Here is a 23,438-nt window from a genome sequence, read left to right on the forward strand (position 1 = left end):
CTATTTATAGATGCAAAAAGTCTGATCCTCAAAATCCTCATACTGAGTCCCCCAAAGATTTGTGGCAGCTATTTTAGTATTTGAAAATCTCCAATTTTGACTTTGGGAATGGAAGTAATATCCTCCCGGGTGCCAAAAGTAACCTGCTGCCTCTGTCAACAGTTAACATAGCTGGAATCTATCATGGTGTATTGGCTCAGTCTCATCCAAATTCTGCCAAACAAATGGGACTGCACTCAGTAGGTATTCTGGAAATGGAGATCCCCTACAGCTCAATCTGATGGACTTCCAATACCAAAATTGAACCACGTTTTTTCAGGTTCTTAGATCTGAAGGCTACAGGAGCTGAAGTGCTCTCTTTCCTTAGAGCTGTCCTTTGTATTTCCCTAGTTAACTCTCATAGGTTGATAGTTAAATGTATAGAAAAACAACTTTATATCTTTCAAATGCTGAATGTGTCATCTTTACTGGCTGATATGCAAAACAAACCTGAAGACTGGGAGCTAGAATATGGAAATAGGCATTTACATAATTAAATAGGTGATTATTGATAATTATCACAGTCATGACCATTTTGATCTGTGATGGTTGGTGGTGGTTAGAGTGAACTAAGGGTTTCCATTTATTTTGAAGAATCTTCTGTTTTGCTGTAGTTTTATCTAATACTTTTTCTCTAGCTACAATGCATAGAAACAACACGTTGTTTGCATTACTTGATCAGATGACAGGATTAGTGAGCCATTATGGACAGAGACCTTCATGTACTTTCCAGTGTTCGAATAACAAATATTTTATATTAACTGAAGCAATATGAATGTTCAGGTCACAATCTAGCATCAGGATAGCTGGGCACTTAGACTGGCATTTGGGTGGGGAAATAAAGTTAAGTCTACTGGGAGTTTTGCTGATTCCAAGAAGGTATGATTGGAATAAAAGTTATTAAATGACTCCCCTCCTCTACATAAGTGAAATTCACACCAAAAATGCAATAAATCAATAGATAATAGACCTCAGAGTGAAAATATTTGAAATATTTTTTAAATGATGTATTGAGGCAAAAAGACTTGTACGTTTTGAAACTTTAAATGGATAAATCTATGATGTGAAAGTGTTCGTTTTTTTTTTTAAGGGGTGCTTAGTGCTCAATAAAGGTGCTAGACTGACAGCCCTGAAATAGAAAATCCTGTATTACTGCTGTAAAACACAATAAATATGCATAACACTTTATAAGGAACGTAAGACAATCCTTGCACTGAGAATTACAAAATTTAGCCACAGAAAAGGCAAGCTTTCCCACCTCACCCCTTTTGTGAAGGTGTCACTTCTAAGAGTGAAGAAGGTATTCTTAATCACTTAATGTATGGCCTTTTGGCTAACACTACAGCTGTAACTACCAAGTATGTAGTGTGGGCTCTATAACATTGGACACCCATCCCTTAGAAAATATACTAAACCCATCAATTTATTTCAAATAATCTACTGAACAAGCCTGAGGTAATGATTTATCTCATTGGCTATTAACCTGATCTGGTTCAAGAGTGAAGGTCTGTATCCCAGTCTAAATCACGGAGCCATCCAAAGCACCTTGCAAAATTTTTAATGTCTTGCAGCTTTATTTACGTGAATTTCTTGTTACTTTTCCCATGACTGTGTAAAACACTAATAGAATGAAGAAATTTTAAGTGTCTTTGAAAGGAAACAAATATATTAATGTCACAAGGTGGTACCAGTGATTAAGGTTTGAGGATCTTGATTGTCACAGTGTAAAGTGCAGAAGAAGAGGAACTGCATGCCTGGGGATATGCAGAGAAAAATCTACTATGATAATTGTTTCTCTGAAGTTGTGATGAATATTTCCCTTGGTCTGCAAGGTCAAGTTGTAAATGAATGACCTCTACAGGTGGAGATGAAGTACTACAAGATAATTTTTATATGAAAGATTGAAACCTGCTTGCAGTTGAATGTAAATATACTGTAACTAAGATTGGTGGTGTAATATTATTAGATTGGGCATTGAACTGGGCATTGAACTCAACTTTGAAAAATTATTTCCTTTTTTCCATTCATTAATTCTAAGAATTATTTATATCTGTTAACTTTTAGTACAAACTGTTTAACTTGATAAGGACTGGCGAATAACTTTTTCATCTTAAAAAAAAATACAACTTAGAAATATTTTACATGATCATGATGCAAATATAAAATTAAATGCAAAATGTGTGCTTGGAACACCTAACAAACAAAGAGATCTGGAAGTAAGATAGAGAGTACATCCTTTAGCTTGTGTCCTTATGAAAAGGAAAAGCACATTAATAGTTAAGTCTGTATTAACCCTGGACTTACACACTCCAAGGTGAACTGCACCCAGTTTTTGGCTGTGGGTAAGTCAGTTCACAAAGCATAGTAATTATTCCAGAATAAAAGTGACTTCTATTCCGCAGTAGCGTCCACAGGATGAACTTTTCTTATTCTTGCAACATCTATGCTGGCCGGTTTCCCTGTGTACATGAGGTCTTCCACGGGGCCTCCAATTCTTGAAGAAAGTTCCACAGAATCTTTAGTAAAAAGAAAAGGAGTACTTGTGGCACCTTAGAGACTAACCAATTTATTTGAGCATAAGCTTTCGTGAGCTACAGCTCACTTCATCGGATGCATACTGTGGAAAGTGTAGAAGATCTTTTTATACACGCAAAGCATGAAAAAAATACCTCCCCCCACCCCACTCTCCTGCTGGTAATAGCTTATCTAAAGTGATCACTCTCCTTACAATGTGTATGATAATCAAGTTGGGCCATTATCATACACATTGTTAGGAGAGTGATCACTTTAGATAAGCTATTACCAGCAGGAGAGTGGGGTGAGGGGAGGTATTTTTTCATGCTTCGTGTGTATAAAAAGATCTACACTTTCCACAGTATGCATCCGATGAAGTGAGCTGTAGCTCACGAAAGCTTATGCTCAAATAAATTGGTTAGTCTCTAAGGTGCCACAAGTCCTCCTTTTCTTTTTGCGAATACAGACTAACACGGCTGTTACTCTGAAAAGAATCTTTAGTGTCTACACAGAATAGACTGTATTCAGCTCAAGGTCTCATCGGTGATTCATACAAAAAAATAACATGATGATCCATTTTTCTTTTAAAATGAAGGGGGTGGAATCAATCCTGCCAAAACTTTGAAACTATGATTTCAGGGAATCTAGGTGTTGATTTGCTCACTAAGCCATTTCCTCTGGCAAATGATGAGATCCTGGGAAGAAAGTCCTGTGATTTGAACCCCTAAACTCTGCCACAGGAGAGACTATTGATACAACTTTAAAAAATATCACTCCATCAAAATAGTTTCTTAAGTAAAAACAGGTGTTTTACTTTCCTCTGAAATTAGAAGGCAACTTATTCACAGCTCAGATATTAATAAAGAATCGCTCAGCTGTGCAGTCCTATAATCTGATGTCAAACTCCTTATGAAGGACCCTCAAGTAGATAACAATTTGAACAGAACATAAGAATGGCCATACTAGGACAAACCAAAGGTCCATCTAGCCCAGTATCCTGTCTTCCGACAGTGGCCAATGCCAGATGCCCAAATAGGAATGGGAATGAACAGAACAGGTAATCATCAAGTGATCCATCCTGTCACCTATTCCCAGCTTCTGGGAAACAGAGGCTAGGGATGCCATTGATGGACCCATCATCCATGAACTTATCTAGTTCTTTTTTGAACCCTATTATAGTTGCTGAAAGACTTAATCTACATTTATTCCATAACTGATTAATTTCAGTTAAGGCAATATTTTTCTTATCAAAGAACAATGCATGAACTATTCCAACTGCAGAATTGAAGGACCACTTATGGAAAAACATTGTAGTTTAGTAGAATATTGTTCCAAGAGAAAACTGGTCTGTGTGAAAGCTATTATGGAGTTCTTGAAGTGGCTCTTTTAAGAGCCACCACTAGATGTCAGTCGTGGAAAAGAATGCACAAAACTTAAATTTGATGGTAAGAATATTAAACAATAAAATGTGCTCTAAGTAATTTGTGTATTAAATAGCTAAAGCACAGATCAATTTCTGAGTTGCTCATATGAAATTCATGGTAGTTTCCATTCTTTAATCTGAATCATACACTGAAATAAGTAAATGTCCATAACTCTAAATTTACATCTTTCCTGTGTTAAAAAATAAATAAAAATTCCACCACAGCTGTTTTGTCATTGGATTTTAAACCTGCATCTCTGTTGTTGAGTGGTTACATAGTTTAAATTAGTAGTACCTATAAACATTAATAGGGCTGTGTTTTTTTCCACTCAGTCTGTAGATTGAGCATTCTCAATGAGCAGTTGAGCAGGTTATTTATAAGCTTGTACAAGTGTCTGAATAGCTGCTAGATTTCAAGTAAAAATCTATTGGAATAATCCTTTCCAAGCTGGACATTAAGGCTTGTTTGCACAATACAGTCCCTGAGTTATAACCTTAGATCCCTTAGGCGGACCTCATTAGGTAACATCTATAATACTAGGATTTTCAGTAGATGGAGATGGTTACACTTTTTAGTATTCCTGTTCCTTCATATGGCTCCATTGGAGGGGGGAAAAAATAACTATGGAGATGGGACAGTAATGTGGACTACATTCAGAGCCAAGTAAAATATTAAGATCTTTCTGGTCGCTTTCTGTGAAAGGATTAACTCCTAGTATCATTGGTTACAAACCTCTCTGCATTCCTGGAGCCTGCCATCTGCCTTGACGGCTGAATGTATCTAGAGCCTCTGAATTCCACAATATTGGTGGTGAAGCTTCAGAGTATAACCTCAGCTTCCCATTTCCTCTTCCCTCCAATCACAAACTGTATATTTCATGAGGGAAGAAAGCAAATAGTTCAAACCAATTGGGTAGCTATTTTCTGATGTCATGCTCAGGCCATTATCTGACTAATCTAATTCTGGGACATCATATATTCAGAAAATAACTGTTACTCATTAAGCAGGGAAGAGCTGGTTATCTCTTTGTGATACATTCAAATAAAAACATGTTCAGCGTGCCTTAAAAGACAGAGTTGCCAAATTGATTTCCAGAATTCTCCTGCTGATAATAGCTCCCTTTAATTGATCACTCTTGTTTTAGTGTGTATGGTGACACCCAATTTTTCATGTTCTCTGTGTGTGTATATGTATCTATATTTATATCTCTTCCTACTGTATTTCCACTGCATGCATCCGATGAAGTGGGTTTTAGCCCACGAAAGCTTATGATCAAATAAATTTGTTGGTCTTTAAGGTGCCACAAGTACTCCTCGTTAGTCTGTATCAACAAAACATTTTGCTGATACAGACTAACACAGCTTCCACTCTGAAATCAGTTACAAATGCTTGCCTGACTTAAAAACTTCCATAGGATCCAGTTCCCCACAAAGAAAATAAATTGTTTTCATGTTTTTAATGGTATGTATTCTTGCATGTCTGAGGGTTGGGAGAGGAAGCTCAACTAGTGTACAGAGCCTGGATTTAAGGTAACTGCTTGTAATTAAGCAGAAGACCTTAAATATATTGAACATTGCTATTGATTTTAAACATCATAGCTGTCAATGTTAATGTGCATTTAAATGCAAATAATAAACCATCACAGGAATATTTTAGTATTTTCTATTTTACCTCTACAAAGATGAGTTGATTTATTCTTTAAACAAAAAGCCTCATTGGTTACAAATATATCTTCCTGTATTTGTACATTATCTGAGTTAAAAGCATGGCAATTTTATACCTCACATCTTTTACATTTGGCACCATTCTTGATTCTCATATTTTCTTACATAAATACTAAAAAGGGTTTTATCATTCATTGAGCATATATTCTGTTGTTCACCAGTTGGGAGCAAAGTACTTTAATGTACAGTTCCCCTCAGGGAATTGGTCTATAGTGCTCGGGAATTTGGTTACGTCATGTACTTATATTAAATTTCCTCTGGATTTCAGTAAAAAACTGAAATCTGTCAGGGGTGTTTTCAGCATGAAGGGCATGCGTGCGAGTTTTGTTTTGAAAATATGCCTTTGCTTTCTGCTTGTCTGATCTTGACACTGCACTCGGCATCAGACAGCCCCATAAGGCTGTAATGGGCCAAATCATTGTAATCAAATGTGGCATTCCATATGTCTTATTTTTTTTGAAAGTAGGTCAAGTTTGAAACCATTTTCTTGGCTAGCCCTTCTGTTTCCCACAACTTGTTCCACGTGGCCTGAGCATTGGCGAAAATACCTTGAGTGCCAGAAAGGATTATGGGCAGCTTCACAGGGATAGTCAGAGTTTTGTGGGCTGAGTGATTGGTAGTAGCATTTATTTTCTCTCTAGCTTTATCTTGCTACCTTTGTGGCAACAGAAAAAAGTACAGTAGAATCTCAGAGTTACAAATACCTCGGGAATGGAGGTTGTTCATAACTTTGAACAAAACATTATGATCTTTCAGAAGTTTACAACTGAACATTAACTTAATACAGCTTTGAAACTTTATTATGCAGAAGAAAAATGCTGCTTTTGACCATATTAATTTAAATGAAAAAAAGCACAAACAGTTTGTCAAATCTTTTTTAAACTTTATTTTTTTTAGTAGTTGACATTTAATTCCTTTTTTTACATTTAACTGCTTTCCCCCTTTTTGTGTGTGTGTCTGCTGCTGCCTGATGGTGTACTTCCAGTTCCAAATGAGGTGTGTGGTTGATTGGTCAGCTCATAACTCTGAGGTTCTACAGTAATGCTGAGGAGATCTTATAAAAAACAAGAACTTCAGTTTTCACTAATATTGAGTTAAGTTTGTGAATTAAATCGGTAAAAATAACTGGAAGTAGGCAGCTAGAGGTGTGAGGTCAAAGAGAGGTTGTCATGTTGGTCACTCCTTGCTGGAACATCCGTGGGGCTGAGAGGGAAGCTGGAGGTGAACACCCCGGTGATTCTGGGGACTGAGCATGATCATGAATGGGAAATTAACCCAGCAGTGCTTCACAACATATTCAGTTGATGGGGAACCCCAACAAGAGACCTACTTGGTACTTACCGGAACAAGAAATGTCCCAACTACTGCTCCGGAGCCAGACTGGGGAAACCGTTCCTAAGAGAGACTTTCCTCCTTCAGTGGGGCAGAGAGCTGCTATATGCTTTTCCTCCATTCCCTCTGATCTTGAAGGTCCTATTAATAAGTCAGAAAAAATCAAGAGTTATACTGATTGCACCCACATTGCCGAGACAGGTGTGGTACCCAAGAATGACATAGCAGTGTGTCCTCCAATTCTTCTTCAACCCATTCCTCACCTACTCTTCCTAAACAATGGACAGCTCCATCACCCCAACTTACAGATCCTCTGGCTTCAGGCTTAGCTCCTTATAGTTCCCATACAGAGAGAGCTGCTGCTCCAAGGAGGTGAAGGAAATGTTACTCCACTGTAGGAAATCGATGACTCATTGCACTTACCTGCAAAAGTGGAAATGATTCCAAATTTGGTGCAATTCCAAACAAGTTGCTGTAACATCTTCCTCCCTTCCCTTGAGCCTAAATTATATACTAGATGCTAAAAGGGCTGGTCTCTCTCTTAGCTCACTCCAAGTACATCTTGGGCCACAACGGCCTTCTACCAGGAAGTGGATGGATATTTGGTATTCACCCATTCAACAACATGAAGATTCCTCAAGGGCATAGGAAAACTATTCCTGCACACCAGACACCCAACTCCAACATTGGACCTCAGTCTAGTTCTAAAAACCCTAACTGGACTACCCTTTGAACACCTGAAATGTGCAATCAGAGGTGTGGGGGAACAAATATACCTACAGTGTAGCAGCCATAGGGACACACATCTCGAACCATCGTTACTGCACAAGGTGAGTAACTTCTTATCCTATTCACTTCTACACATATCTCCCTTCCCTCAAAAGCCTATTACAAAAAGTGTCCTTGTTACTTTGTCTAGGAGCTGTAGAAGAGATTTCACAGAAATATGGAGCAGTTTTTACTCCATTAGTATTTTCCTCCAAAGTACAAATGGGGAGTCTTTATCCTACCCTAGACTTGAAGAGACTGAACAAATGTATATACCAACTCAGATTCAGGATGGTAGCAGTTGCCTCAATCTTTCTATTCCTGTCAAGTTCAAGACTAATTTGTGGCTCTCGAAGGATGCTTGATACCATGTAGCCATCCATCTAGCACACAGGTAGTGCTTGGGTATCACAGTGGAGTCAAATCATTACTAGTACAAGGCACTGCCATTTGGATTCTCAACAGCACAGAGGGTCTTCATGAAATGCCTTGCCGTGGTAGCAGTCCGCATTTGCCCATACATGGATGACTGACAGATGACAGGTACAGCATAGTGAGAGGCAGCAACACACTTATAATGTGCTCTATCCCTTTTCACCCAGCTGGGCTTTCTAGAGAACTGTGAAAATAATCCTTTACCCCAGCACATATGATAGAGTTCATAGGATCCTTGATTGACTCCAGATCTGAAAAAGAATACCTGTCCAAGAACTGGTTCCAGTCATTACAAGCTTTCACTCATGCTCTAGTTATAATAACCAGCTACAACAATATGAACATATCTTGCAGTGCTAGGCCACATGCTGGCATTCGTGTACATGATTTGATGCCACTTGCCAGACTTTCAGCACTGGCTCAGACCAGTCTATTATCTGGTGAAATGTCAGACAGACTAGAGGGTCTTAATACCACAACATATTGCAGAGCTGGCTTAGTGTTTGGAACCCAAGGGACAGGTTGGAGAGCTCATTTGGAGCGCCTACAGATTCAAGGAACCTGGTCCCCAAATCACATGATTAGCCCAGAGCCATCAGACTGGCCTGTATAACGTCCTTACCTGTACTCAAAAACTTGGTGTTGCAAATCTTCACACACAATATGACAGTTACGCTATACATTTGCAGTCCCCAAACTGTGAGACCTAAGCTTGTTGGAAGTGGTACACTATGACTGTCCCCTTTAAGGAGTAGTGGAACTCAGGGCCAGCTAATCCCTGTTCCATGATATATAGCCCCTTTTATAGAAACAGAGATCTGCTTCCAGGGAGCAGCAGACTAGCTGGAAAATGGGCCAGGTGTTAATCAGGTAGCTACCTTCTTAATATAGAACCCAGCTGTTAGGTGATTCCCAGGAGGAGGAGGAAGGCAGACAGCTTAGAGAACACAATGTCAGGGGAGCACTGAGTCAGGAGAGAGGCTCCCTAAAATGGAAGCCTGCTAGAATCACAATGCAGCCTAAGCTGGAGGGCTGTGGGGCCCCTGAGTCCAGGGGAAGGAGTTGAGATCAGCACCTGAGGAGACTAATAAGAAAGACTTTCCAGAGATTCCAGGGCCTGCGGTGGGACTGGCAGAGCTCTCTGGCTCAGAGGGAACTGGAGGGGAACTGGGAATAAGAGCAGCTTGGAGCTCAAGTTGCCTGGTGCCCAGGTAAGGATCAGAGACCCATTTTAAATAGAAGACACCTTGCCAGATGGGCTCTCAGCTGAGGAAAAGAAAGAGTTGATTGAAGTGTCATATGATGGTGGACCCAAGCTCAAATTCAACAAAGTGCAGCTCAGTGACTTTTTGCTTAGAATGAGAGAGGAGTTAGCCTGATAATGGACATAGCTCTGAAACTTTTGATGCCTTTCAGCACTACGTGGCTCTGCAAGACTGGCTTTTCTGCAATTGCTATTTTTAAAAAAAAAAGTACAGTTCAGTGATGACACAGTATCTCGTATGGATTGGCTTGGCAGAATTCAATTTTAATTTTTTAAAAATAATTTTGATGGGTAATATGTTCATTTGTGAGCTTTTTTTTTCAATTTTTATCAATTAAAATTTTCTGACTTGTGCAAAATTATGGGTTCAAAGCTTTTTTTTTTTTTTTTTTTTTTTACTTTTTATAGATTTTACATTTTCAGAGTTGTGGGAAATTATGGGTGGGGGGTCAGACAATTATTTAATGAAGACATGTTGAGATTCAAAATGTTAAATTTTGCAACTTTTAAAACACAAGTTGTCAATATCACATGTCTAAATACCCTTAAATCAAACTAAATTCTCAAGTAGCATCTTTCTAACTTTGCCTATCTGTAAATTTCAGTAGTTATCGATGGAAATTTTTTTGTTTGTGAGTGTATGGTGAAATCGATGTTTACTGATACTTACTGATAAAAATCTAATCTTTCCAAATCTACTTATGAACAGGAATGGCTGGTACATCCTGTTTCAGAAGTGACCAGTTCTGGCTTGGCTAAGATTTGATTACAGATATTATGAACAGTTAGAACCTCAGGCATTTTGAAACCACCTTGGCGTGCTGTTCTTTCCACCTGGAAATATCAACAAGAGTCTGATCCAAAAGGCTTCAACCTTGATTGACCCATTTGGAAGTCTCAGACAAGCATCTGACTCTGCCTTGGTAGCAGCCAGACTGAAAGCCTTGGTGCTGTCTTGATAATCAGCATGTCTCCAATCAGCTAGACTAGGAGTGGTGGTGTACAGCATGTAGCGGCTTCCCTACTCTATTACTAAAATGCTAATAACTCCGCGTTAGACACCTGGAAGCTTCCAGTTGTCCCAGCCTTATTTGAACTGGTTCTTTATCCCTTAAAAACAAGAGGTTGTCCTGGGAGCTCAACTCAGTGTAACATTTAAAATCTTCATACAACATCCTCCCTCTCCCCCTCCCCCCCGACGTTGTACTAATTAGTGAGTGTGGGAGCAGCGGCATACCTTCATCTGTTTTTAAAGTATTCTCTATTTTCTGTATGGGGATGCCATCAGTTTTCTCCCCCATTCCAAATCTATGAGAGTCTAGTGGTGGAGGCTACCAGGCCAGCAACAAGAGTGGCTAGACCTACAATTAAATTAAACAGCAGTTGTTTAAAATCCCAGATCATTAGCACTTTCTTTAATGATTATTCTTTAGGGATGCCCACAAAACTTACCTAGTTGCTCTCTCTTTGTATTTCTCAGTACACCCTCTTTTCTGTCTGGTACTTGGAAAGAACTTTTGTTTCACATCATACTGTTCAGAGGATGTTATCAGCACTTAAGTAATAGCACCACATGTTTTAAGAAATGTTGCACTTATTTATAATATATTCTGCTGGTGTGCTGAGACCACTGTTATCACGCTGACTCCTTGTATTCCCCTTCCCTCCTGGTCTGCATCCGTTTGTCTCTTGTCTTTTACTTAGATTACAAGCAACTTGGGGGTAAGGACCATCTTTTTTTCTCTGTTTGTACAGCGCCTACACAATAGGAGTCTGGTCCATGGTCCTATGACAATATAAATAATAGTGCTGTTCATCCTAAGAGATCCCAAAACACTTGGCAAATTGAGTATCGCTCGTCCCATTATAGAATCTACCTTAGGGTGAAACAAAAAAACTGTATATATAGCCAACACACACTAAGAAAAGAGAGAGTAAAGAACACAGAAGTTACTAAGATGTGATGTGATATTTTAGTAGTTAAAATATAACTGTTTGAATTTGGCCAGGACCATAACTCATATCCCTAGACCTTATAAAAAGCAGAAGGAATTTTTTCCTAATGATCAAGACACTCCTTGCAAATCTCATCCAAAGCCATCTTCCCTGCCTCTGGTAGCACAGTGTCTTTTAATCCCATTCTGGGGCATTGGATCAGTGCAGACATGAAAGGAAGAAAGCTATTCCTCAAATCACCAGCACCATTTCCTGCAACTCCTCCTTAGTTTTCTGTTGAGATCAATCAACAAGCAACTGATTTAGCCCAACTTTGCCTAGCCTTGTGTATATCAGTATTTGAACTGAGCATGTAATTACAGCATTTTTGGGCACTTAAATTGGGTGCAGCCTTTTCTTTTGAAAGCTGAATACAGTATATCTTTTTCAGTTTGTTGTATGATGGTAAGGTTTTCTTTTTTTCTTCAGAATACACAGCTGTTTGGGCCTTTGTCTAAATTATTTATATTAGAGCTGTTGGTGCTTCTGTAAACTCAGAGTTCCTGTCTTTGTTCATATGACAGGCACACAATTATTAAAAAGCAAATCAGCCTTTCCTATGTATTGAAGTATATTAGGGGTCCCCCCCCTTTTTTTTAATACTATATTTTCAGCGCATTGAAAATTAGTTGATCAGGAAACATTCTGAACATTACCTAGATGGCTTAAATTTTTGAGAATTCGAAGTGGGGAGTTGTGGTCATAATCCACTGTTACGAAACTGGAGAAAGCATTACTTTCTTCCAAGAGCTCAGACTTCATATACTATGAAAACTTTTGGGAGCCTTGTGTAATTTTTTTCACAGTTGTTCTGAAACTAGGTAGCAAAACCAAATATTTTCTAATTTGACTTCGTCTTTTGCTTCTCCCTAACAATTTTTTCATTTAGTTGATACTCTTTAGTGTCTAAATAACAGGCTTTGGAAAAAATGTTTGTCTTCTAGTTTTAAACTGAAATTGAAAATATATAGCGTTAGGCCTTTCGTAAGGAATCATGATGGTTGTCTGAGCAAATGCTATATGAAGATTTTTTTTTTCTGCTGATAGTTAAAATATATCTTGCAAACTCTTTATTTGCTTATGAATTCATTGTCTGAGAAGTCTGGTCACCTCTAAATTCTAACTGGAACAAAATGACAAGTCCAGGCATCATTGTATTTGTGCAGCACATTACTTCTGGCTATACTTGGTCAGAGTAGAAATTGAGAAAGACAAATGAATTCCTTATGTATGCCTCTTTTGTGGGAGAAGTGCACTAAGCAGTTTACCTTTAGGTAATCGCATTTCTGTTTATAAATCCAGCATGTATTCTGCGATATTTCACCATAGGGCTTCAATGAAGCATGGCAACGGTTTTATTTGTTAACCTTATTCCTAGAAAAGAAACTTGGAACAGTAGATTCCTGCAGGAAATGAAAATCTATTATATGAAGACATTTCTGACTGAGGAGTCGTTAGGCACAAAACTGTATTTCCCCTCTAGCTTATTTTAGGAAGAGAGGGGGATTTTATTGAACAATTTTTAAAACTGCCCTCGAATGATGGCTATAGATTTTTCCTAGAATATTTTATCATCTTCTCAACCTAGCAGCACACACTCGCCAACCCACTTAATCTGACCGTGTTGCAACAGTGGCAGAAAATTCCTGCTTCTGTAACTAATATATGGCCCAAAACAAATCAGAAAACAAAAAAAATATAATTTTAGAACTGAAAATATTTGAGGGAACTTTTGGGCAGCTCAAGGATGTGCATAAAGATATTTATTATGTATAGTTAAACTTAAATATTTGTTTCTCTTTTAGCAAGTAACGTAAAAGTGTCCTAAGTTATGCAGCAACATAAGCATTTGAGAGAAGGGATAATTTTTTTAATTAAGGCACTAGATTGGGATTCAGAAGATGATCTGGGTTTTACTTCTGGCTCTGCTAGAAAGTTTGTGTGACAATGGGAAGTTACACTTCATCTTAATCCCCCATCTGAAACTCTAAGGATGAATTCATTTTATTTATGGTGCTCATCACTGTAGTATCTGAGCACTTCTCAAACAATGAATATGTATTCAGAATACACTTGTGAGGTAAGCATGTAGTAGTTATCCCCATTTTACTTCCCTGCCTCACAAGTGGGTTTTGAGGAAAAAGTCAAAAATTTGTGACTGGCTCAGATGCTCTGGCAAGGAGCATTGTGAAAGTGTGTGATTGTGTGTGTATTTAGGAAAAAATCAATCCATCTAAACAACTCCTCAAAACATGAGTCTCACTACATTGCTGAAATAGGTCAAGATTTTCCTAAACAAGTGCTTAAAGTTAGGCTTCTGAGTCCATATTTAGGGACCTAAATAAGTGACCTGACTTTCAGAAGTGTCGATTATTGCTTATGTTAACTTTTGTAGCTGTCAAGTTTGTGTTTCTTTGAAACATAGCAAATTCTAATGAGATATTAACCAGTAGGAAACCATTTGTAGTGATATTTGTAGAGATCTCTGTGACCTTTCAGTAAACTGGGAAATAAATTAATCTATGGTAACAAGCTTTTGAGAGCCAAAAATGCCAAAAATTTACCTTGGGTTGAGGGTACTTTAACCTACTAAAATACATAGTTCATTATTGTCTTAACCTCAGTCCCTGTTCTTGGTGGGCTGGGGAAGTGCTGGAAGACGGGGTTAGTTATAGGTTCTCCTGCAAAATAGTTTTCAAGGCTATAGTGGTGGGTTTCAAATATATTTAGCTGCTGTATTAACTTAGTCTTATTTCTCAAATTTATAATTTTTGGTAAGCATTGCAAACCCTTTATGCAGTAGCCAGACAAACAGGAGAGCATACAGCTTGTTAGGAGGGTGTAGACTCTGAAGTTTTTGTTTTGTTTTGTTTTTAAATGTTAGGGAAGTCCATCCTGATCAATTGGCTTACATTTTAGGAATGCTTTGGTAAGAAAAAGGGCTAGAGTCTTACCTTTTTAATTATATTTTAGAATTTGCTGGAACCTTATGGACCATTCTTATGTGCTTAATTCTCCAATGAGTAATTTCATAAATGTATTTCCCAGCCTCCTTGAACTCATATACTTTAAAGCCAGAAGGGACCATCATGGTCTTCTACTCTGACCTCCCTGCATTTGGCAGGCCATGGAACCTCACCCACCCACTCCTGTAATAGACCCATAACCTCTGGCTGAATTACTGAAGTCCTCAAATCATGTTTTAAAGACTTCAAGTTACCACCATTTACGCTAGTTTAAACTTGCAACTGACCATGTCCCATGCTGTAGAGACAGGCAAAAAAAACCCCAGGGACTCTGCCAATCTGACCATGGGGAAAGTTCGTTTCCGACCCCAGGTATGGCAGTCAGTTGGACCTTGAACATTTTGGCAAGACCCAACAACAAGACACCTGGGAAAGAATCCTCTGTAGCAGGGGTTCTCAACCTTTTTCTATCTGAGGCCCCACTCGATATATAAAAACTCCAGGATCCAGCAGGGGCAGGGGATTCTCGGGGCAGGGGCCTTGGGCATAAGCGTAGTTTGACTTCTATTTTTGGGGGGGGGGGGCAGGGGCCAGCAGGGCTCAAGCCACCTCCACATGATGGGGTCCAGGGAGGGAGTGCCACCTCCATTCCCTGACTCACCGCAGCAGGCTATCCAGCCTGTCTGCGTTTTGGGGGGTGCACAACCAAATATTATAACTCAAAGGTGGGGGGCTTAACTCAAAAAGTCTGAAAACAGTTTAGGGTGCAGCGAAGTGGGTAGCTAGGGGCTATGTGCAGACAGGAAGTGGCTGTGCATGTGGTGGGAGTACTAGGGGCTATGTGTGGGTAGGGGGTAGCTCAGGGTGCAGGGAGGTGTAGCTCAGGGTATAGGGAGAGGGGTATTAGGAGCTATGTGCAGGGAGGACTCCCCTGCGGTTCCTGTTCCCAGAGAGGTCTGCTGGCCGCGGAGCCGCGTCTCTCCACCCAGGCGGGCTCTTACTGGCTGCCTCTGCGGGAGCAAAGGAGGCTGGGACCTGAGGAGCAACTTCAACCTGGGGCACCAGCAGGGGAAGAGGGAATGCTACCGCTGCCTGCTCCATAGCACCACCAGAGCAGCAGCTGCCCCGCAGTGCCCGGCTCTGGCTTCCTGCCTCCAACCTGGCCAGGGAGCAGGGAGAGGAGATTGTGGGGTGAAGGTGTGGAGCTGCCCCCTGGAATGCTGTGCTCTTGCACTGCAGTTTTTGGGGAGGCAATGCCCTCTATGTCCCCAACTCTGCCCATGGACTCAGGGCTTCTGCCCCTCAGGGAGCACCAGGGCTCGGGGCTCCGGGATTCAGGGCCTTTCCCCCTCCACCCCCCCCCCCCCGCCGCCTCCCAGCTTCAGCTCCCCAGGGGGCACCGGGGATCGGGGATTCAGCCCCCTGGGGGGCGCCAGGGATTGGGGCTTCAGCCCCACGCCCTCCTGGCTTCAGCCCCATGGCGGGCAACAGGGATCAGGGCTCTAGCTGCAGGGCCTCGCAGCCCTCTTGAAAGGGCTCACGGACCCACAGTTGAGAACTGCTGCTCTGTAGTACTCAGAGGTCTTCCCATGTAGTATCCAATCGCTAGCCATTGGGGATATTTGCTACTAGCAATCGCAGATTATCCATATGCCATTGTAGGCAGTCTGATCATAACATCCCCTGTATAAACTGATCAAGCTCAGTCTTGAAGCCAGCTAGGTTTTTTGCCCCCCACTGCTCTCCTTATTGATCTTGGGTACTGTATCTTGCTGAGATCTTAAAAATAAGCTTCATTTGCAGTTTCTAAAATAGCTGTGTTTTGATATGAGGTATATGGCAAAAAGGATAGGGAGAATTTTTAAAAGATTATTACCAGCTGTTTGACTTCTCAAGTTCCATATTGCAAAAATACGGATCAGACTTTCAAAATTTGAGGTGCATGTGACTTTTTTTCTAGGACTTTAGAGAGCGGCTAAAATTGGGCAGCATGTATAAATCTTCGCTATGGAGAGAGATTTTCTCATTACTGTCCAACAATTTCATAATTGCCTGCCTTTTGTCTGACTTCATTATAAATGGCTTCTGAAATGCTTTGTTATCCATAAATAAACAAAACACCAATGACCTTCTGCATGTCTTGGATTAATTCTTCCCCTCCCCCCCCCCCAACTGCTTCTCACATCATGTGATGCATTCTGGGGTACTATCTAATCAGATGGATAGGAGTAGTGGGCCTGTTTCCAGTGTCTTTAGTTGACTTCTTTCCAAATTACCCCAGTTCCTTTTGCTGATTCCAAGCACTATGAGATCCAACGGCTTGCTTAACTTACTGGTCACTGCTTCAGTCATGTACTCTACAAGTCACTAACAATTCAGAGTGAATGGTCTTGTGCTCTCCTGCTCCAAATAAACATTGCTGCCATGAATAAAGAATTCAGAGCACCTTAGTGAAAAACACTAGATTTCTGTGATTTTTATACAAATGCATTCAATGAATTGCAGATCAATAAACTTCCTTCTTGGCTCCTTCCATTTGAACCCATAAGTCAGACTATTGATCTGGCCTTAATTTAACATTTTTATTTTTAAGTGCTTGAAATCCACATCTCACATTTTTTAGTTTAGTGAAGCTTCTGAAATGGGATCGTTCTTGTAGTAAGTATTTGCTTTTAAGGCCTTGTATCAGCAACATTGTTAAAGCACCTCACTGAATTTAGGTTGGCTCATGCTCATTGCTGTTCTGCAGATCTTGCCAAAGCATGATGGAGAGCTATATGTTGGTCTTAGAACTATTGATGTGCATTGAAAATGCTGCCCTTTCATGATGTGTCATTCTGGCATTCCTACGTAAGCATTTAATTACTTCTAAAATTTGCTGGTAATGTTTGAGGTTTCATCATGTGGATATATGTCTCAACCAAGTGAATCTAATAAACCACAATTGTTTTTCTTTCACTCTCTGTTTGTTTTAGCTAAGATGCAGCAGAAAAGCATAAGAAAAACCTTTCAAATATGATTCGCTCATATTTTGGGGGAATAAAGTTTAACTTATTTGGCTTGTCAATTTAACTTCAGTTTCGGTGGGGAAAATTGTCCTTTGCTACAGACTACTTCTACCAGATTTCTAGCCAGAATTGCATTTCTTCTGGATTTTAGAGAGAGGAAGAAAATTGTATTTATAATGGACACCATGATTCCACCCAGTCTGTGAAATAGCTGTGACCACCCCATGGGACACTGCAAATCACACACTACTCAGTATTAAGCAACTATAATGCTAGAATTACTCCTTGCTCTTCCATAGTTGGATACAAATGTTTGTCATAGTTGGATACACATAATGGCAGAATTTTGTTTTTCTGTATAAATTGCCATCTTCTTTTTCATTAACCACTTATTTCTGAGAAGGGATAGGTGGAATGGCACTTGCACAAAGTGCATGTTAGCCCTGTCCAAGCCACAAGTTGGTGAATCAGCACATGTGTGAAACCACAAAGGAGCCAGCCCTAAATGGACCCCAGTCCTCTGCTTAAAAAAGGAAACAATTATTGGAACTAAACAATGTTGCCATTTTTATTTTTAGGTTTGCTGGCATGGGTAATCTCATTAAAGTGCTAACCAGGGACATAGACCACAATGCAGCACATTTTTTCTTGGATTTTGAAAGTAAGTCTTTCAGCCCTTCGCAGCTGGTGCATTTTAAAATGGTCACGGTAGGATTGCATGTACCCTCCACCACCGTGAAGGCGGAGGGAACAGCAGTTGCAAAAGCACAGTCTGAGAAAGGGTTGCATGTTTTGTTTTTGTTTTTTCAGTAGAGGCAAGCCACCATCATGCTACTATGTAATTCTTGATTTTCATGTGCTTAATCATTTTGGGTCTCTCTGGTCAGTGATGTCCTTTCATCTGTCTGCAAATCAACTAGCCTTACAATGAAAAATTCTGTCAGTGTGCCATAGTGAAATGTACAGACTTTTATGAAGGAACAGTAAAATCCCTGTCTGATTCCAACTTGTTCATTCATAGCAGGGCTAGTATTGTTTTTACCCAGGATTTAAAGTCATGAATGGAAGTGAATTCGGGCGTCACACCTGTTAATTTTCAGGTGCATTACCTAAAGATCACAGGATCTCTAGGATCACATATGGTGCTATGTTGTTTTTTGTACACATTAAACTGAAATGAAAAAACTGTCCAGATGCAGGTTTCTATGATGTTTCTCCTTTAACAAAATTGTAAAGGAAAAAAAGAAAGCTCTCCACCCCTCCACATCATCAAACGCAGTCTGGGTCAACATTAACATAGTAGCCATGCTGCATATAGAATACTTACCCTTGAAGGCACAGACACTTGCTCAGGACACTGGCTCAGTGAGATGGAATTTATTCACTTATAAAGCCTTCAGTTGGAGCTCTTCTTTTTCACAGGAGAGACTATAAAGATGTGGGTGACATATGTCTGTCACTTTTTACAGGAAATCCACACTGCATCTCTGGGATCACCAGTTGTACATCCTTGGAGGTGGGGATCACCCTCCACCAGCATGCACCATAGCAGGAACCTGAAGGATGCTTTTATATCTGATGGAACTGTTTGGACTCCCCAGGCCCCTCCTCCCCACCTTCATTCTACTATATTTGGGCTGTTCCTTCTTATAAAGGGATATTCTCTTTTCTCTCATTCTTGTCTCGACAGGTACCTTAACATGGGGAACCTTCTTAAAGTTTTGACATGCACAGACCTTGAGCAGGGGCCAAATTTTTTCCTTGATTTTGAAAGTGAGAAGATGATTTTATATATCTATTTCTCTTTGCCTGCAGTAGACTGCATTTATGTCTCATGCTAAACATATGTCTTCACTTTGCCATCCTTCTAACTACTTTGCATGACCGAGTTATGAATACTTTTGTGAACAATTGGAAAGTAAAATAATTGTCAATATCCCACTATATTTATATTAACAAAGGTAAGCTTGTCTTTTTTTTAAAAAAAGGGAAGCCAGAAGTGAGTTTGTCTTAGCGATCGCTTTTGATATTACATTGTCTGGGATCTGATATGCTTTTGTGCCTTTTCTAGACATTAATACATTTTAAAGAAAATATCTGCCCCTTATGTTATGCCTTGTAAATTTGAGACTTCACTAATTGTAAAACCTGCACATATAATGGTCCATTCATCCCTTTAAAAAAAACCAAAACATTTAAGTACATAGAGGTAAATAATCCTCTCAATATGTCATAACTTAAAAAGAATTGTAGAATGACTTGCCAAAACTGGCTTACAGATTCCAGAACTAGAATACTAATGTGAATCCAGTCTTCCACACTATACCAATATATACTGAAACAATCGTTGGTATGCTAACCATGCGAATCAGTTCACAAAAGCCATTCATAACTCTCTAACAGCAGCATGTTAAAGGTGCATTACATGTGAACCTAACTTGATTAAGCACAGAAGTGCTTCCTACAGTTCATCAAAAAAAAACCCCAAAATCTACATGCAGAACTTTAGTAATTTTTAGCAAAGAAAAAAATCTCCTTTCCTGATCAGTGCCAAATGTCCTGAAAGGTTCACATATCTTTTAATTATTTCTGCTTTTTGTTTGTTCCACACTGCATGATGTAATATGGGCTAAAAATGGCAGGTAAGTGTTATTGGCTGCTGCTGTGCATGTTTAACTGCTTTGCTTTTGGCTATTATTTAACTTCCCAGATGTGCACCAAAGTACATGGAAAAAAAGCAAACTAATGCTGTTAGTCTGTGGGGAAAGAGAGTTGCCCTTTTAGTAAAATATAATCAATAATATGTAACTGAAATATTAAGAGAGCAAATATTGATATAGCGTAAATATGAAGTGCACTCTCCATTTTTTTAGATTTCCCCTTTTTGCCAAAACAAAAGTTTTGGTTGTATTGGTTTTAATGTGAAAAAACTAGTTTAAAAAGTTAAATTTAATTTTTAAAACAGTAGAAGAATAATTAATTCTAAACTTGCCTTTTATTGTTGACATTTAAAAGTATTGACTTTCCTGAATATATTTACGTTCCTTACAATATCTTGGCATAGCTGCCTTTTATGTATGATTTCTTTGGTTTACTGTTTTTTTAAATTTTCTTTAATATTATTAATATACTTTATTAATTATCATGTCTCAGGACAGTAAAATATTAACTGTGGGAGCTTTTGAGTTGTGTATCAGAATGTTGGAATAAAGATGCACTCCACACACTCTAGACTATTTAATAGCACTTCATCAAATGACTTTAGTGGTAAGAATCATACATCTAGCAAACTTAAAATGTGATAAAAATCTGTGCTAAGTTTTTAAAATGTTTTGACCTTTTAAAATGATCAGTTCTATTGCAAAGTGCATGTTTTCAGCATGAAAAAGGGTAATTGGCATGGGGATAAGCAGGTTGCTGACACAAAGTGTTTACATATGCAATCAAATGAAGCAGCTTATATTATGGCTGGGTTTTAGGTCATGTATTTTGTTCATTTTGAACTTGCATTTGGTTCTACTGCTGTACTTCGTGTCCGTGCCCCTCTATTCTCTCTGTTCTGTTTCAGATGGCTTGCATTTACAGAATCTTGGCTTTGATACAGTCAAGATCTTATACTTCAAGATTTGGCACTTGATCTTTTGATAAACTTAATGTCGTGTTTTATGTGGGCAAGTGAGGAAGCTTCATATTAAATACAAATTTGCTAGCTGCTGTGTTTGTTTGGCCTATCAGTGTTACAGAACAAGCTACTTTTGGGTTGTTGTTCCATATAATTCAAGCCTATAAACACACTTCACAATGACCTCTTGAAAAGGTTAGTTGTTAAACACCCGTATTATCAGAGAATGCAGTACACAGCACAAAGTTAATCTCCATAAGGTTTACTAAGGATACGTGGTGAACCTGAAAGACGTAGTATGGATTTGTACGCCAGTCTCTGAGACTTCCAGACTTAATTTTGTTTGGTGCTAGATTTCACTGATAGTAATCTCACTGGCTTTCAGAGAATGCAAAGAGAGAATATCAAGAAAGTTAGTATGATGGGCTGTCAGCTCTCCCTTTAGATATTGTCAGTGTGTTGCAACACTGATGGTTTTAAACTCAGCATTGTTGTAATACTCCTTAAATATCTGAAAACCAATAGTAGCCTTTTGTTTTCTACTTGTGTCCATGCACTAGGGTGACCAGATGTCCCGGTTTTATAGGAACAGTCCCGATATTTTGGGCTTTTTCTTATATAGGCGCCTATTACCTCCCACCCTGTCCCGATTTTTCACACTTGCTGTCTGGTCACCCTACCGGGCACCAACATTCTAAGACCACCAGTGTAAGGGGCACAGCTACGGTGGGGACAGTATGATGTGGTTATTTGTGAAAACACACACAGGAGTCGTTGCAACAGGGCAGTAGAGGGTGATGACAGTGGACCTTATAGGTTGGTGTAATTGCTCCAAAAGAGCAAATATTGATTAGTACTCAACAAGTAAAGTTGAAAAACAAATAGAATCCAGAGTCCTCAAATCTTGATGTAAAGACTTCACATTACAGAGAATCCACCATCTACTCTAGTTAAAGCCAGAAAGTGACTTATGGCCCATGCTACAGAGGAAGGCAACCCCCACCCACCGGGGTCTCTACCAATATGACCTGGGGGAAAATTCCTTTCTGACCCTCAAATATGATCAGTTAGACCCTGAGCATATGGGTGAGACCCACTAGCCAAACACGTGGAAAAGAGCTCCCTATGGTGGCTCAGAGCCCTTCCCATCTAGTGTCCCATCTGCAACCGATGGAGATATTTCCTAATAGCAGTTGTGGATGGGCCGTATGCCGTTGAGCAATCCCCTCCATAAACTGCTCAAACTTGAAACCAGTTAGGTGTTTTGCCCCCACTGTTCCAGAACTTCACTTCTCTGATGGTTACAAACCTTCATCTAATTTCAAGCTTAAACTCGTTGATGGTCAGTTTATATGCATTTGTTCTTGTGCCACCATTGACCCTTAACTTAAACACTGGGAAGGGAGAAGAGTTATTTATCGCTCCCTGTAGCCTTTCTTTTGTTGAGCTAAACAAGCCAAGCTCCTTAAGTCTCCTCTGGCAAGATAGGTTCTCCATTCTTCTGATCGTCTTAGTAGCCCCTCTCTGCGCCTGTTCCATTTTGAATTCATCCTTCTTAAAAATGGGAGACCAGAATTGCACGCGGTATTCACCCATGCTTTGTATAATGGTAATAACACTTTCCTATCTCTACAAAAAATACTTCATCTGCTACATCCAATGATTTCATTAGTCTTTTCCATGGCCACATCACATTGGCGGCTCGTAGTCATCCTGTAATTGACCAATAAACCCATGTCTTTGCCCTTCCCTGTCACTGCCAACTGATACATCCCTAGCTTATAGCAGAAACTCCTGTTGTTAGTCCCTAAGTGCATAACCTTGCACTTTGCACTACTAAATTTCATTCCATTTCTATTACTCCAGTTTTGCAGGTCATCCAAATCTTCTTGTATGATATTCTGGTCCTCCTCTGGATTGGCAGTACCTCCCAACTTTGTGTCATCCGCAGATTTCATTAGCAAACTCCCCTTTTGTGCCAAGATCATTAATGAATAAGATGGGTCCAAGGATGGATCCCTGAGGGAACTCCACTAGTAATTTCCCTTCAGCCTGACAGTTCTCTTTTCAGTATGACCTATTGTAGTCTTCCCTTTAACTAGTTCTCGCGTTAATCCCCATCTTCTCCAAATCAACTAATTTCCATGTGGAACTGTATCAAATGATTTACTGAAAATCAGATTGATTAGATCTACTGCATTTCCTTTGTCTAGAAAATTGGTTATCTTCTCAAAGAATGAAATCAGGTTGGTCTGGCATGATCTACCTTTTGTAAAACCATGTTCTTTTTATCCCAGTCACCCTTTACCTCTGTCTTTAACTACTCTCTCTTTCAAAATTTGTTCTA

General features: G+C 39.5%; 1 protein-coding gene across 8 annotated transcripts in view; it reads left to right on the plus strand.

Moving 5' to 3' along the window:
• The window catches only part of CYRIB (CYFIP related Rac1 interactor B), a 156,089-nt gene that overhangs the window by 95,635 nt on the left and 37,016 nt on the right, over positions 1 to 23,438 (plus strand). For 4 of the 8 annotated variants that reach the window (XM_073330125.1, XM_073330132.1, XM_073330126.1 and 1 more), the window contains exon 3: positions 19,160 to 19,242. In XM_073330125.1, the coding sequence (XP_073186226.1) occupies positions 19,170 to 19,242 (73 nt within the window). In that variant the 5' untranslated portion in view covers positions 19,160 to 19,169. Of the gene's footprint in view, positions 1 to 18,047; positions 18,135 to 19,159; positions 19,243 to 20,622; positions 20,737 to 23,438 lie in introns of those variants that run through there. The other 4 variants (XM_073330133.1, XM_073330129.1, XM_073330131.1 and 1 more) reach the window with 4 other exon arrangements.

Source organism: Lepidochelys kempii, chromosome 2 (assembly GCF_965140265.1).
Source record: "Lepidochelys kempii isolate rLepKem1 chromosome 2, rLepKem1.hap2, whole genome shotgun sequence".
In the NCBI taxonomy this organism is placed as follows: Eukaryota; Metazoa; Chordata; order Testudines; family Cheloniidae; genus Lepidochelys; species Lepidochelys kempii.